The 18,270-nt window shown below is 38.0% G+C and overlaps 1 protein-coding gene across 1 annotated transcript in view; it reads right to left on the bottom strand.

Moving 5' to 3' along the window:
• Positions 1-18,270, bottom strand: part of bmpr1ab (bone morphogenetic protein receptor, type IAb) — a 44,554-nt gene that overhangs the window by 14,726 nt on the left and 11,558 nt on the right. The window contains exons 2-3 of the mRNA XM_058792963.1: positions 17,283-17,411; positions 4,811-5,047 (exon numbers count right to left, since the gene is read on the bottom strand). Of these exons, the coding sequence (XP_058648946.1) occupies positions 4,811-4,886 (76 nt within the window). The 5' untranslated portion in view covers positions 4,887-5,047; positions 17,283-17,411. The remainder of the gene's footprint in view (positions 1-4,810; positions 5,048-17,282; positions 17,412-18,270) is intronic.

Here is an 18,270-nt window from a genome sequence, read left to right as displayed (position 1 = left end):
AACAATTCTGTAAAAGAGCTAAAAGCAGAAGTTGAAAAGCTAGCCATCGCGGCAAAACAGACACGTGACCGGGTCGATTCCATTCAAGCAGCTGCACGTGAGGATAGGAGGACAGACACAAACTTAAGAAATCAGTTGGAGCAACTCCCCGAAAAAAATGACAGGCATTGAAGATAGGAGCAGGAGAAATAACGTATGACTGGTGGGGTTGCCAGAGAGGGCGGAAGGCTCCGATGCAGCTGGCTTCCTCAGAGCTAATCTTTCCAAGTGGATCCCTTCCCTGAAAGGCCGTGACATCGAGATTGACCGCGCCCATCGCGTGTATGGCGGAAGGAAATACTCCGATTGGCCGCGTACTCTCATCTTCCGTGTACTAAGATGGCATGACAGATCGGCGATCCTGAGGGGTGCTCGGCAAGCATATCCGGTGAAATATATGCAGGACAATGTCACGCTACTATTTTTTCCCAACTTTAGTCCAGCCACAACTACCAAGAGAAAGAGCTTTAATCCAGTCTTGAAGAAGATGACAGCACTTGGTTTCCTCACCTACCCGGCGGTAATTAAACTACAGCACAAAGGTAAACAGATGATGTTCGACTCTCCTCAAAAGGCGGAGGATTTTGTTACTTCACTGTCACTGAAGACATATTCTGCTATCTCACCCTGATACTACAGCTAACCCATCTTCTAAGTTATTGAATAAATTTATCACTTAACTTAATGTAATCGATCTTTGGAGAATCCAGAATACTACATCTAAGGACTTCACTTTTTTTTTCTAAAACATCTGGTCGGCCATTTATTTCTTTAATATATAGTAAACTTAATGATCACACTGCAAAGTCTCTTTCTATTAAATCTATCTGGAATCATGAATTAACAGATTTTGATTTATCAGTCGACTGGGAGATGGTGTGGTCTAATCTAATCTTAACTTCTAAAAACTGTCAATCAAGAACTAGTGGACCAATGATGACGCTTAAACCTGCCCTGATTTACATGAAACTCAAACCGCAACATTTGGAAAAGCAAGCGCAGAATGTGGAAACAAGAACAAAGGGAAAAACAGCATAAGCATACAAAAAATAAAAAATAAAAATTCTCTCAAAAAAGAGAAATATAACCAAGGAAAACATGATTTTGTGTGCAAGTTGGATCATTTTGCATTAATATTTGAGTTTTGTGCAATATGATTTTAAATGCGTTTTTAAATTTTTGATTTACGCTTATTATTTTTCGATCCGTGACCATTGTTTGCTATTCTGAAAACTTTTGCTTTCATTTTTAAATTTTGTGCAATATATTTTTACTTGCGTTTTTTTAATTTTGTTGTTTGATGATGTTTTTATCCGTGACTGCAATACATTTGGCGGGATTCTGATCCCATAGTACCGACCTACTTTTGATTTATATATTTGACATTCCGTGTTATACTGTAAATTCCACTTTTATGACTGCATTCCACGATTCCGTCCACGTTTTCCGTATTGCGGAAATCATAGGGCTCTAATTATGGCCGACAATCGGTAAATGGGCAAAAATACAATTAAATTAAATTACACCTAAAATTGCTTTAGTTATTTTTTAGAAATTACAAAATGTTTAATAAACAGCCTGAAAATAAGGGATATTCACTTTGAGATTTGAAGGTTTATTACATTAATGTATTAGATGCTAATAAAAAAAACAACATAATAATAATAAAAAAATAAACAGAAATAGTTTTAAATGCTACAAATTAAATTTAAATATCACAACCTTTTAACATACAGTATAAAAAGTATATTCATTTTGAGATTTACTGAAGCTTTAATAAGTTCATGCTAAAATATCATGAATAGGAAAACTGAACCAAACTAAAGATGTAAAACAAATCAAGTAGTGATCTCAAACCTAGAAAGTAAAAATGCCTCAATTTGATTGTTATATTTCAGCCTGCTTGGGTTTCCACACAGTCGAGTAACTAGATCCTCTTACTGCCAGTTTTCCTCTCTTATGAGGCTCAACCTATATAAGTGCTCAACCTCACCTTCTCCTCTGAAGGCAGAAAATTCCATAAAGTTCATTTATTAGCTCCAGGACTGAAAGCCTGTGTTAAATGTGTTGAATGACATGACATTTCTCAGAGGAACATGCTGCCATATGCAGTCAGGAGACATTATTCTGTGTCAGACGTTGACCTGCCTTCAGATCAGCTTCCATAAAGAAGAAAAAGAAAAAAGAAAACGCTCAACAGCATTCATCTGCAGTTCAGCTCTCACCCGGTCTTGTTCTCACTGGCACTCCAGTCTCCCTCATCATTTAACAGGAACCTTTGCAATGACCGAGGGTAGTTACCCTTTGTTTTAAAGGCTCTGGTTGACTTTACGAGTGAGAAGAAATAGCTGCCAGCACCCATTTCTTCTTTTGTTCCTTTACAGGGAGGGAAACAGCAGAAGGAAGAATATATTTAAAGAGGCTAAACTAGGCTAACAAGCAGACAGTGTGCACTCCAAACAATTGTAAAGTTAAAATTTTGTCAATGCAGTGAACAAAAACTGTTCTACCAAACAACAGAGGAAACTAAAGTTTCTAAAATGCATTTGCACCCCAGAGATATTCATTTGCCTTGGTCATTTCCTTTTGTATACAAAATTATGAGCTTAACTCTAAAAGGAGGTAATGGGGTTGTGAGCTTTGACATACTAATTTAAACTTCTTAATCTCTTTCGATCTGTTTTTTTTCCCTTCTAACAGACTCCATAGAGTCTCTAGTTCTTGAAGGGAGGAAAACTCTCTCTCCCATGGCTTTTCTGTTGCCAAGAATAGACAGCGTTTATGACTCCAAGATATCATTGCTTAAAATAGAGAGGCACTTAGAAAAATAAACTTCTAAGAACTAAACAGAAACAGATAGTAAGACCTCATGACATCAGTGGGCAGCTCTCAAACGTAAACAATGAATCTACTGTTTTTAAGCAACAAGGGTGGACCACGGCAAAACTGCTGAGTGATGTTTTGCAGCCTGGAAAACTTGTTGACTGTATAACAAAATATTATGTAACAAAGTACACTTTGACTCATAGCTAGGCTCACATGAAATCTGTTCCCAAAAATCTCCACAGGACATGACACGGTTCTCAACTGAACTGCACCCATAAGTGACGAAGTTCTATGCATTCCCGATACGTTTGTTTATTGAATATTTTAGCTATTTTAATATTTCTGGTTACGCTTTCAGCTATCGATAAGCATCAGATGCTGTTACACGGTGTGTATTCGTCAACAAAATGACATTCCGCAAAACTCTGATTAACCTGGCTGGAAGTGATTTTTATTTTTGAAAGAAATTAATACTATATTTTAGAAAGGATACATTAAATCGATCAAATGTTACAGTAAAGACGTTTAAAATGTCAGAACATATTTCTATTTCAAATAAAACTATTTTTCATCAAAGAATCATAAATATTAAGCAGCATTAATAAGAATGCTCCGTGAGCGCCAAATTTGAAGCATCTTGTGACACTGAAGACTGAAGAAAATTCTGTTTTATTCAGATTTACTCAGATTCAGATTTATTCACAATAATAAATTACTTCTTAAAAATTTAAATATAGAACAGTTATTTTATTTGACATTATTACTTCTACTGTATTTTGATCAAATTAATGCAGCCTTGGTGAGCATAGGAGGCTTTTTTCAAAACCTCTTAAACATCTTACTGTCCACAGATTTTTTTTGAACGGTATTGTGCCTTTAACTAATTAAATCATTTATCAACAATTTATCATATCTAAATGCATCTGACATATTTCTTCCCCATCAACTAATGTGAGAAATAGTCGAATAGCAAGTTTTCTGTGCTTTGTAAATGTTAACACCTTCACACTAACCCTGCCTTCATTAAAATACTAGTGTAAAACCACTAACAGCAAAAAAACAGCATTTACCTGAAATACACACATCTACCATCTTGCCCACTGACACACTCTTCCCCCATCCCTCTCCTTAACATATGAACACACAATTTCAAATCAATCACCCAAACCATTGTTTCTGTACATAGCCAAATGTGACCCAAACGGCCTCTTCACACCTCAGTCCTAAGACATGTATTCCCCAAAGACAATCACTGCTGAGCGAATGCATGAATACCTAAAGATGACGTGAATGCCACACAACAGTCTCTAATGCAGACAGTTACATTCTGATGTAGTGAGTCATTTGAGAGAGAGAAAAAAAAGTGTGTAGTTCCTCATGTTTGCATTTACCTGAAATGGAGGCAAAGTCTCCATTACTGCAGACCCATATGAGAGAAGATCAGAAGGCCATCAAATCAATAAAATTAAATAATGTAATTCAGATGAATATCCTGGCAGATAGTGTTTGTTTGCTAATGCATTGCAAATGTGAAGAGACAGATTCTGAGCTTTCTGGGCCTGATGAGAATAAAAAGCGAGGCCATTACTGTGCTATGTTTTTAAAGGCCACCATCCATTAAAGCAAGCTTCTGCAAACACTGGGTATCATCCAAATACGGCGAAATCAATTCTCCTGCTGCCTCAGTCTGCTTTGTATTATAAATTGCTGCTGCATTTCTATTGTGCATCCAGATGAAACAAAACAGATGACCCTTCCAGTCATCTGCAGTTTTCGCCTTCTTTCCTCACTCAAATGAAACCAAACAAAAAACACATTTTTGTTTGCTATAGGGGCTTGTGATTCAAAACAGACAAATTGTGGCTACTTCCAAGCGTCCACTTGGTCCGCTGAGAAGGAAGCAATGGTCAAGTGTAGACACTTTACTATAATGAAACTAACTTACCCTCAGCTGACGGCGAGAGAAGGAAGGCAGCTCCCAACACGCCAAAGACGATGACCATGGATGTGCTTTTTATCATGTTGGCTGAGATCCGAATCTATATAGCTGTCTTGGTTGTGCCGTACTCTTTTGAGACAAACAAAGTGGCCAATGAGCTGTGAAGCGGAGTAGATCGAGGAAGAGTATGTGAGCGTGATGAAGACTTCAAGGCCTCTTTACAGCCTCCTCTTGTTTGAGACCCTGTAATGAAGAGAGAGGAACACTTTTAATGTTTCAGAACCATCATCGTGACATGTTTCCTTGCTGAGTGCCAGAAAGCAAGCTTGACAGAGAAAACTGGAGTGGTATTCAAATTCCTTTGCACTTCCATCTTAGTGCCGTGACTTGACCCCTGACCCTGTATCAGAGCAGAGCTGTGGGCTCTCGAGAATAGAAGGCTGGTTAAAGGGATATTCTACCCAAAAATGTAGATTCTGGAATGTTTACTCAATCTCATGTTGTTCTCAACCTTTTTTTTCCTTCATACAATGGATTTCAATGGTCACCAAAACCATATGATTACCAATATATATATTTTTTCCTGTTCTGCAGAAGAATGAACGTCACACAAGTTTGTAAGGACTTGACGGCAGAGTTTTATTTTTGGGGATGAACTATCCCTTTAAGCAGTGTCCCCTTCAAAATGGCTGGTGTTGGGTTCTGTCCAGCGTTAATAACATAATGTGTCTGCTCTCTCGTAGTTCCTGCTTGTCTCGATGCAATTAGTGGCTCCCAGAGGCTCTGCGGGACTGGGGGCCTGAATTAACAGGCACAGAGAGGGGGCCGGTGTCTGTCACTTTTCATTTGGCCGAGGGGGACAAAGAGCCCCGACCTGCGCCCTACTTTTCACACTTCCCTGACTCCTGGGTAATGGGGAAACAAAAGGCGGGGCTCCTCTGGCTCACAGGGACCCCTTAAGACAAACTGGGTCCCTCTTCACACAGGACCACAGGGCAAGGAGAGATATGACCTACAACAGGTTTCAACAACTCATCCCATACCTGGAAAAGAAAATAAACTAATGTGCAACTTTCACAGGCAGTGCAATTAACTTTTATTATTATTAAGATTATGATTACTACAATTAAAGTTATTACATATTAAATATTACACCACTGCTAAATATTAACAAAGATTTACACTCAGTTTTTCTAAGCTTGATTAAATGTATATTACATGTATAATAAGTGTATAAAGCATCCATACAGTCAGATGGGAGGGATCTTGGATTAAAGCCTGTAAATAACCAGAATGAACAATTCACTGTTGGTTTTGCTGTTGGTGTGAATATGCCTTAGGAAAGATAAAGATGGAAGACTGGTAAAAGCATGCCGTGACTAGTCAGTGTGGAAAGCTTCATGACCTAAGGACAGGAAGTGTGCTGACAGAGAAAGAACAATCTTATCATGAGGTCCCTGACACTAAGGCTGCTCGATTATGACAAAAATTATAATCACGATTATTTTGGTCAATATTGTAAACACGATTATTTAGGACGATTATTAGTGGGCCATATGACCAAAACTTTATATGAAAGATTTATTTAAAGATAGTGATATATATCAAATATATTTTCTGTAAATAAGGTTGCTATCTACATTTTAGAGACCAGAGAAATGTCACAATTCTCAATACCACAGCAGAATACCAGAGTAACAATCTTAGTTAATTATTGAAAATAATTAAACTGCCAGTAATAAAAAAGCAAAGGAATACAATGCCAGTACTAAAAAAAAAAAGCAAAAGAATACAACAGAATAAAAAGATAGAGATGAAACAAACTGTGCTTTGCTTTTTTTAATGCAAGTCTAAAGCAGTTATTCAGTCTCCTAGAAAAACTGAATAACCTGTAAAATAAAAACAGCATAGTCTTCACTGTAAGAATTAAACTTCCTTTGTTTCTTATTAAAGCTTCAAACGTCCTTCAGTCAAGAGCAGTGTGTGATTTTTGTCTTCGTCTCTTGTTGTTTGATTAATATTAAGCACACAGTCGAAGCAGGAATATAGTCCGCTGTCACTTTAAGAGCCGCACGGATCCAATTTACTGTTACACAAGTATTTTCAATCTCAACTCTTTACGTTCATTTATTACATAACTGACGAGGGTTTACGTGAATAATCACTAAGCGCCGCATTTTGACCATTTAGGCGCTAAAAGATGACTCTGAGCGCATACACAGTAATCTTCCCGAGGAAGCGCAAGTTCACTTTCACACTTTTAAAAACAAAATAAATCTAATCAACTTAAATAAATCAAGCACCGTACATCCCATTTTGCAAACGTCTCGTTACATGATTTTACTGATTTGCACGTGAAATTGGGCTTTTGTGGAGGAACGAAAGAGCACCGCTGGAAAGGGGACGGGATGGGCACAATAATCGTTATATCTCGATTACTGTATTTTCATAATCGTTGGAGGCCAAAATTGAAACTGAATTTCGATTAATTGCACAGCCCTACCTGACACTTACACTTACATCTGTGAACAAGATCATCCCACCACAGTCACAACACACAAAAAATATTAAATAAAGTTAAAACAAACCAAAAAAAGCATTTCATATTCAAAAGAAATGATCTAAAAATCACATGAAGACATGGATTGGAAAATCAATTTGCTCTTGTTAAGATTTGCTACAGATGTGAATGTGCATTGGCACACAGCTTAATATCAATAACATAACAGTTCGAAAACTGGCACAAAGCAAATCTCTGCAGCAGATGGACCACCATCAAATCAGAAGGCAAAGATGCCATAGAGCTGTGCTAAATGGCATAATTTATAGTCTCACTGAGCATTCTTTCAGAGGAAAGCTCCTCATTAATTTCCTTTGAATGGATGAAAGACCAGAGACGGGGGTAAAGGTAAAGCAACTGTAGCCACCATATAGAATGACCACACCTTATAGCAAATCACTGAGGCATGACATGTGGTTTCTGGGAAGGCATTCCCACAGTCTTCAATCTTATGATGCTTGAAAGGGGAAGTCACTCTGGAGACAGAAATCTGAGAAAGAACAGAGCCAGCTGTGTCACTCGTTTCCCCAAAGATAATGCTGCTTTGACAGCGCCTTTGAATATCTTTGTTTTTTCAGCCATAGAAGAAAAGGAAAACCGCAAGACGCCAAACATCCCGTTTCAGATAGGTTTTGGAAAGGCAGGTGAGATGAACAGCTAAAGGGATCACCCGAGATATCCTGTTAAGTCTGTGGCCTTGATCGAATCGCATACAAAACCAGAGCTTTATATGAAAACAAAACCACAGACCAACACCAAAAAACACCTACTCAGAATTAGGGATGCACCAATATTAAAATTAACACAATAATTGTTTTATGTATTTTTAAAATATTATAATCCTATAAATAAATTAAAAATAAAACACTAAAAACTAAAATCAATAGTTTTAAATACTTTAAAGCTGCAGTCCGTAACTTTTGGCGCTCTAGCGGTTAATAAACAGAACTGCGTGCGTGTTGCGGAAGAACATTGCAGCCGGAGCCTTTTCTCTCTGTTAATGTCTATGACGAATCACGTAGTTACCGGGCTACTCCGCAGTGGTATCTACTCGAACACAAAAAATTTACAGACTGCAGCTTTAAGTGAATTTAGTCATCACAACATTATGTGAAAATATATGAAATTAATATTCATTTTGAGATTTGCTAAAAAAAAAAAAAAAAAAAAAATCACCTTTAGCTGTGTTACTAAATTATTAATTAATTTTATAGATTCATTTAACTGGTTTATTATCTTAGAATACCTAAATCTATTTATATTTTTAAAGACTCATTTATTTACTTTATTTTTTATCTAACTTTATTAAGATTAACTTAATTTGCTAACTTATGCTATATTTTAAGGACTTAATTAACTTTATTAACATTATTTAAATTAATTTAACTGTTATTAACTATAGATTTCCATTGCCACCTGTATTTTTACAGTGGTTATCTGCACAAGGTAAAAAATGTATTTACTTATGTATTTTTAAGCTAACTTTATTAACATGATTAAACTCAATTTAACTTTAACTATTAAATGAGTGTTAGATGATGCCATAAGTAATTGAACTGGAAAAAATAGATGAAATGAGCATGCACAATTCACTTATTCAGATAAAAACAACAACAACAAAAAAACTATAATATCTGCAGATAACCAATATGGTATTTGTAATCAGAATCTCTTAAAAGAACTTCCAAAAGAACGTCACCAAATCTGTGCTAACAATGACGAAGGTACTGAAATGTGTCTGTCATTTCTATATAGTCTACAGAAAAACAAGTCCCGCTCACCACAAAGCACACAAACAAACACAAACATGCTTTTCACCAGTGCCGACCATGCTCTCTAACTCGTAGATTGAGTGAATGTGGTATGTGGATATGTGTGCTGGCATGCGTTTCGCTGGCCCCTCCTGGGGGCCCCTCCTTGCAGGCAGCCCAGCGCCTCGCCTGCCTCTCAAGTCACGCCGGCCAGCAGGGAGAGCAGACTTCCTGGCTCCACTCTCATTGTTTGCTTGGCTGCTTCTGAGGCTCATCCAAGGCTGGATTACCATAAGAATACTGAAACGTTCCTGCAGAGCACTCCCCTTCCAAACCTCCTGCTGCACTTCTTCTCTCCTGTCCTCCTCCCCCCTCTCTGTCCTCCTCTATCTATCATTCCCTGCTGGCCGCAGCTCTTCCAACATCTCAGTCACGCTCTGCTACCAGCACAGCCCGCCGTCGCTTTCTCTCTCACATCTACAGCCCATCTTTGGTTTGTATCTGCGGCTTATCGGATGTCTGAACAACCCTCAAGAGACACACAACACTCTAATGGAAATATAAAAGGGGGTTATTGGGAAATAAGATGTGAATTTAGTAAGACTGATGGTATCTGATTTGATACCAGGAGGGTAAAAACAAATCTTTCTGTGGGAACATCTACAAAAGAGAAATCGAGTGGAAAGTGCAGAAAGTTGAAAGGAAGGAAATGAGGGCGGAGATTTGTGGCAACAGTCGAGACAGTCGTGGGTTCAAGAACAGACTGATGATGGTGTTGCATAGTCATCCTGCTCTACCAATCACCCACGTGGAAGCCAGTAGTAATGTACCTTGGGTTCTTCTGTGCTCTATTTACCTGCATTTAGTATTGAGAGTCTGGATGAAATAAAACTTATCTAAATTCATGTCAATGGGTGACATGCACTATCAGTCAAAAGTTTGCACACACCTACTAAATTTCTATTGTTAGCATTTTTCACATTTTATAGTAACAGCAAAACCATCAAAACCCCCACAGAATTACTTAAAATTCTGTTAGTTAACTTTGTAACCTTACCATATAGAGTGAAAAACTAAAACGCACATATTTTTGGAAGAAGAATCTATAAAGTAATTTTTGATGAGAAATTCCTGTGTAACATCATATCATCATATATTTTGTATAAATAGTTTTGTTTCTTCTTATTTTGGTTATCAGTAGTAAACTGTCTATACACGAGTACTGGCCATGTTTTATGGACAAACTCTAATTCATCAAATGGCTTTCAATTGCACCATCTGTATTATTATAATGATTATCGGTACAATTTAAAAGGCAAAATGGAGATTTTGGTAGTTCAAAGAGATCGGTTTACTAACATTATATTGATAATTAAATATACGATTGTAAATTATATATTATATAGACATTCCATAACACCCAAAAAGGTCTTTAAGATCACAAGAAACGTCTGACTGGTAGCATATGCAAAGAAATAAATAGCCCATGTTGAAACAGAAAAAACAAGATCATCCTGTGTTTTCTTCAAAGTGATATGATGATATTAGCAAAATTTTCCTGCACACAAAAGCAGCAGAAAACATTTGTTTTGGTACTTTTTAAGAGTTCACTCTTAATTGAATATAACTATGATTGTTTAACCTTGTTTAACCTGATCACACTGTGTTGTTTATCCAAATGGGCAGCAGGATTGGATTTTGCACAATACTATGTTATATTTAATTACTATATTGATTACAGTTTTTAGATTTTGCTTACTTTTAAGTTTCTATTAGTTGAGATTTTACAGTTTTCATCTTAGTTGTTCAATACAATAACCCTGCTGCTACTTACTGAAATTCTTTTTCAGTACACAAATGCAACTGCATCACAAACCACTTTTTCTCTTTATAGGGAAAAAGACAGCCAGTCCAATTCCCATTGATCCAAATGTCTAGAGGAGCTGCAGACTACAAGCTGCGCTAAGTCTGACCGAGTCCCTCTATCTAGTCTTCAACACCCAAGAGGACCCTGCTAATGCTAGCGGCCCATTACAACACAATCTAGTTTCACAAACATAAGATTGCCTCACACAGAAGACACACACTTTTCTAAAAGTAAGTAAATATGTCTGAGAGATGTTGTGTTAATGGTGGCTTAGATTTACTGCTGTAAACACTGCTCGGACTTACAAGCCTTGAGCAGATCCTGGGAAACTTGTGCAGAGGCTGCTATGGGTTCACAAGACGGCTAGATTCATTCTAGCCTGTAATTACAACATTGAGCTGAAAATAAGGCTTTGTTTAAGCAGATGCACACGCTCCAGCACATTCCACGACCAAATGTAGCCTCGCTCTCCAGAGAGGGCTTCACGTCACTGAGACATATGGTTGGGAGGTTCAGTTCTGGACAACACAACAGAAGGTCCATGCTCAGTTCAACAATCACAGATCAGCTCTGCTGGAAATAGGACATTATATATGCATATCCAAACAGAAAAGAGTTTTTTTTTTTTTTAACTTAATTTTTTATCTAATAAATGCAGCCTTGGTATGCATTAGAGAGAGAGAGCGAGAGAGAGACCTTTCAACATCTCTTTAATTACAATCCATTAACACAAAATACATACACAAGGCTCCAGACTGCGACCAAATGGTAGCATTTTGCAACCATTTTTTCTACCATTTCTGTTGCATATGAGAAACATCAAATGGCAAACGAAACAAAAGCATGACGAAACCGCACTACTCGTTTGAGCTGTGCAGCCACAGCGCAGACCGTTTACCAGCTCGGACCAATAATTGAGCGCAGCACAAGCAAACTGGTCCGAGCTCGGAACTCGGGAACCGATGCTGATCTCTCGACACTGTTACTGCACAGCGCTGCGACATCCAGTGAGAAGCGTTTGAAATCGCCGCAGAATAAATAAAGATTGCTGCGAGATCCGGTGAGATGCATTCAAATTCTGCATAGAATTCTGTTATAAACAGGTCAAACAGCACTGATGTAGAAAACAAAGTAGTAATGATAACTAACTATACCATGGTGTTGTGGCAGAAAGAGTCGAATGTTATTACATTATTCATTTCAGGGTTTGTACAGCCTTTTGAGAGAGAGATTCAAGCACCTTTCAGTGACTTTCAAGTATTTCACACAACTATTTCCAGCACTTTAAAGCTCTAAAAATGATCCAATTGAATTGTTTTTAATGGGATGACCAAAATAAACGTTGTGGTAAACAAACACTTATTTAACATTTAAAAAGACATCAAATTACCACTATAACCAGTAGATGGCAGCAGAGAGGCACTTATTGGCTTATTAATAATTCATTACAACTTTTTTTGCTTTATATTTTCATATTATAAAATCACTATTATAAAACACCAAATCATCAAGAAATCAAATTTTGTCAAAGTTTTGCACTTTTCATGCGTATGAAGTAAGAAAAGTCACAAAGTGCGTTAAAAAAAAACGTTTGTTCAACTGGGAAGTTACTGGAAAGTAAAGAGCGTTCTTTTAAAAATCACTGAAGCTGTCGGTCAGTTCAATATAATAGGCTACTGTAAAAGAATAATGGTACAGTTAATGAGAGTAGAATATAATTTTTCCATATAATAAAATATATATTTTACTCATTACTGTTTTTAAATAAAAGTAAATTTTGTACGCTTCCCAACTCAAGCTCAGTGCTTTACTGTCAATTGTGCATTACCAAGAAATAAACATGTAATAGTAACTGCACGTTAATGCAAAACAATAGTATTTTTATGATTAAATTATCTTTGTTTCTAATAACCCTACATATCACCCCACCAGTGCTACCAAATCTGCTTCTTGCACCACCATCTGTAGAACTTACTAGCGCTTGTGCCACTGCTCACAAATGTTAGTCTGGAGCCCTGATACACCATTAAACACAATACAACACAATACTTTTACAACAATATATCACAACCTCCCTCTTCATTGGGTTGACACAAAATATTTCCAACAAAAAAAAGAAAGATTCAGTATCATTCACCAATTCATAATACTTATACTCCATAACCAGCCTACTTTTTTACCAGATCAACTATTTTTGTACACTTTTCTTTTGGTATTGCAATATTTGTATTTTATTTTTAAAAGCCAAAATGGCTGACATAACATAGAGCTGTTATTAAATAAACACCAAATTGACAATGTTCCCTCAAAAAATCTACCATCTATTTTATTCTAGTCAGTGTATTCATGAATAATTAAGGACAACCTATGAAATCGCATTATTGTAAGATATCTTAACATTTCTGTAGTGACAACAGACTAAACTACGAAATACTTGAGGGTAGAAGAAACTGAAACAGCCACAAGCTTTTGGACATCTCTTCAGGATGTTTTCTATTTTTTTTTTTCCTGTCTACAACTTTTGATTTAGAAAGTAGAGTTCTCTACCCAGGGATAGTCAATCGAGTTCCCTAATCTACACATCCTAGAGTGTGAAATCCTGTATATCAGATCACAGACCACAGTGCAGACCTCTGCAAGCTAATTTCTTTTTGGATGCGGAGAACAAAATCCATATTACTAAGTGGCTAGTCCCTCTGTGTATAGAAACACATGTCATCTAGCTGGCAACTGAATGTGACATTGCCCCCTTCCCCAAAAACACTAAGTGCAAATTGTTTTGAGCTGAAGGACGTTGCCCTGATGAGCAAAGCATGAAAGTGCACTTCATGCAGGGCTCTCCGATGACTCCCAATTCTCTAGGCAGGACGCTTAATGGCTGCGGCAGGAGGTTCCTCAGTAACAAACAGATCATTTTCACACTCTGCAGAGCTTGTGCTGCCAGAGTGTCTGTTCCTTCATGAGTTTACAAATCAAGATGTCTGCCACAAGGTGTTTAAATGGATGCCATTTTTTTTTTCTTTCTTATCCACATGATTGGAGAGACATACCGTGACACCGCTGGAGATCTGTTTTCTTATCACTGTGGGGTGATGGTTGTTTTTCAAGCGTCAAGGTTTCAGTTGCTGTCTCTCAAAAGGCATTGGGGCATGACAGAAATGAAAGAGGTGTTGTATTTTCCACTACCTGCTCACAAATTCTATGGCTGTGGGATGATAAAGAGGTTTTATCATCTGTGGCCAGCTTTAGATCTTCTTGCCCTGTAGAGGGGGTTTGGTATAAATGGAAACACCAGCCCAAGGGTTCTTGGACGGATCAGGGCAAGGACATGTAAACAAGTCCAGATTACGAGAATTAAAAGGGCATATTTTTAAGAAAGCCCCATGCCTCTAAATGGATCATTGACCCAAAATGAAATTTCTGTCATCATTTACTCACCTCAAGTGAGTATTATAGTCAATATCGTCATTCCAAACATGATTCAACTGTTTTTGGTCATACAATAAAAGTCAAGGGGATCCAAAACAACACTAATTTCATTGACTTTCATTGACCACTCTTGTTTAGCCTGTATATGCTCCCACTAAGTCAAATAATGAGAAAGAACCAAATTGCCTATCACAACTATGCTGATGATACCCAGATTTACCTAGCCTTATCTCCAAATGACTACAGCCCCATTGACTCCCTCTGCCAACGCATTGATGAAATAAACTGTTGGATGTGCCAGAACTTTCTTCAGTTAAACAAGGAGAAAACTGAAGTCATTGCATTTGGAAACAAAGATCAAGTTCTCAAGGTGAATGCATACCTTGACTCATAGTCATGTCAAAGCAGTAACTAAATCAGCATACTATCATCTCAAAAACATTGCAAGAATTAGATGTTTTGTTTCCAGTCAAGACTTGGAGAAACTTGTTCATGCCTTTATCACCAGCAGGATGGATTATTGTAATGGTCTCCTCACCGGCCTTCCAAAGAAGACCATTAGACAGCTGCAGCTCATCCAGAACGCTGCTGCCAGGATTCTGACTAGAACCAGAAAATTTAAGCATATCACACCAGTCCTCAGGTCCTTACTCTGGCTTCCAGTTACATTTAAGATTGATTTTAAAGTACTTTTACTCGTTTATAAATCTCTCAATGGCCTAGGACCTAAATACATTAGAGATATGCTCACTGAATATAAACCTAACAGACCACTCAGATAATTAGGATCAAGTCAGTTAGAAATACCAAGGGTTTACACAAAACAAGGGGAGTCCGCTTTTAGCTATTATGCCGCCCGCAGTTGGAACCAGCTTCCAGAAGAGATCAGATATGCTAAAACATTAGCCACATTTAAATCCAGACTCAAAACTCATCTGTTTAGCTGTGCATTTGTTGAATGAGCACTGTGCTACGTCCGAACTGATTGCACTATTTATAATCATTTTCTATTCTTAAATGTTTTAAATTCTTTTAAAATCAATTTTTAAATCACTTTGTTTTTATTGTTGTGATTATTATTAATTTTAATTCCTTGTTATTATTATTATTTTTAATGACTATTTTACTTCCTTTTATGTAAAGCACTTTGAATTACCACTGTGTATGAAATGTGCTATATAAATAAACTTGCCTTGCCTTGACTTTCAAATGTAAGGAATCTTCAGAATATTCTTTTGTGCCCAGAGAAGACAGACAGTCATAAATGTTTGGAGCAACATGAGGATGAGTAAATGATGACAGAATTTCCATTTTTGGATGAACTGTGCCATTAGGTCAATCAAACTCTCTTAATTTTCCATACATAGGCCAATCATTTGAACTGCTAAATATCTGCTATTTTACAACTTGACACTGACTTTTTACCTAATTACAGCACCAGGAAGAACAGTAAAAGCCTTTGTTCTTCAGTCAAAGAGTGACATCTGGACACTTTGAACCCTTATCCAATAATCAGTGCGTTTACATGCACTTTAAAACTTCAATTTTAGTCAGAACAAAACAATAATTTGACTTTTTAAAATGTAAACCATTTAGCCCAACTGAATTCATGCCAGTTCAACATCCAACAACTAGCAGTGCAGCTCAGCTTTGTCTAGCTACAGTTGCACTACAGGCGCTCCGACCCAAAAAAAAAGATATCTAGATACATATAAACAAGTCAAAACAGACGAAAAGACCACATAAAACAGGTGGTCAAAGTAATACAAACAAAAACCCGAGTTAGTTGACAATGTCACTTTCTGTTATGCTTCATGTGCATGTTTGAAAGTTGTCCTGCTTCTGCTTTTTGCAAATATACGCCAGTACATATGAAATATTCCATGCCCCATCTCAGTGTAACTTAGTTATATGTGTGTGGTCTGTGTGTTAGTGTAAGTCAGTACAAGAACGGATTTGTCTGAGCAATTGTATGGGAATCTCAGGCAGCCCGAGTGCAGTTTATGAATGCGAAATTGTACGGCAACAGGGTAGTGTGTTTGCCTAGAAACCACAGTAACGAAGAGGCTGGAGGAACGTGCTGGAAAACTTTAGAGCTGCCCACAGGCGAAGGCCCTGTTTAAAGTCTGGCAGATCACACGGACTCGTTCAGCTCCACATCCTTTGCAAACATGTGGCTGCAATTGAGTGGAACAGCCCCTCCCTCCAGCCAGCCATCTCACCAGCCCCATGTAAACATCCCAGGTCCATAGGACTCAATACATCACGCATTGACCCATGCCTCTGAGCGACATCTAAACTCGCACTACAGTCTAATCAAAAGTAAAGCCCATAAGTACCTGAGAAAATCCCAACGGTGATCCCCCTCGATGTGGCGGTATGGAGTTCTGCATGTAAACACGGTTCTCATATGTCGTGGGTCATTAATGCGGAGTGGAACAGTGGAGGTGGGCTGCAGGGTATCTGGTCTCTGACAGACCAATCAAGCGCCAATAATTATGAGACAGGAAACCCGCTGATTGCGTAGGTCTGTCTCTGTCTCAGGCGCAGGGTTAAGGGTTAATCTCTGGGCTTCGGTAATCAAGGTTGCCGTATGCTCCTTCTCTCCCTACGAAAATACAGCCAAAGGTGGAGGAAGCAAAGAAAAATTGCAGCATTTATTAATGTAGTTGGCTATGGAGTCAGTCTTTGAAAAAGAGGTGACCCTCTGGTAACAGAGAATAGAGTGCTCCAAACATTTACCAGCAGTTTAATTTCACAAAAGCATCTGGGAAATACGATCCTGATTTAAAACAAAAACTACGGGGGAAAAGAAATAAATTGAGTCATAAAATCAAGAAGAGCCTGCAACAGGAAGAATCAGGTTCTTACCTCACAGGGTAGCAAGTGTGGCAGCACATGATGATGAAGGGGACTCATGGGTATCAGCATTAAGAGTCTTCTGTCTGGAGCTGATCACAGAGCAAAGCCACAAACTTCTGTGAAATACCTTTGTAGTACCTAAAAAGAAATGGGGAGCAGAGAATAGATAGTTATACCATCTGTTGAAAAACTAAAGAAAAATGTCATTAGGAAGCCACTACAGCATAAAGCACCCACAAACAACAATTATATCAAAGGAGCTTTACCAGAACTTCTGACTATAGAGATAAAATGCAAACTGCCATGCCTCTTCTGGATAAAGGAGGAAGGTTTGTTGTCTTGATCAGAGTCAAAATCACTAACAAACTCCCCATTACTAAGGTCAGATCCAATACTGATGGATGTCATTTAGTTAACTTTCCTTTAGTTAACTCATCTAAATTAAACATCAAAACGTCTGATCTCATAAAGTGAATTATCATTATCTGGTTGAATCACAAATTTAAAAGACAGCAGATCCCCTGTTCATTATTCTCATCACAAAAGTTGGATCAAGTTCAAGAAATACATCAGCGACTTCTGAGTGCATAGAGTCCAAAAGAATAATAGGACGTGACGTGTGGCCAAGTATGGTGTCCCATACTTGGAATTTGTGCTCTGCATTTAACCCATCCAAGTGCACACACACAGCAGTGAGAAGTGAACAAACACACACACACACACTGTGAATACACACCCGGAGCAGTGGGCAGCTAATGATGTGGCGTTGGGGGCTAATGCCCGGGGAGCAGTTGGGGGTTCGGTGCCTTGCTCAAGGGTCTCACCTCAGTCGTGGTATTGAGGGTGGAGAGAACGCTGGACATTCACTCCCTCCACCTACAATCCCTGCCAGACCTGAGACTCGAACCCGTAACCTTCGCAACTAAAATTGGGCCACAACTGCTCCCCAATTGAATAGTCTTTTATGATTTGTCATGCATTGCTTTAGGACACTTTC

This window comes from Onychostoma macrolepis, chromosome 12, assembly GCF_012432095.1.
Source record: "Onychostoma macrolepis isolate SWU-2019 chromosome 12, ASM1243209v1, whole genome shotgun sequence".
Lineage (NCBI taxonomy): Eukaryota > Metazoa > Chordata > Actinopteri > Cypriniformes > Cyprinidae > Onychostoma > Onychostoma macrolepis.
The sequence above is the reverse complement of the archived record's forward strand: the minus strand, read 5'-3'. Positions and strand labels throughout refer to the sequence as shown.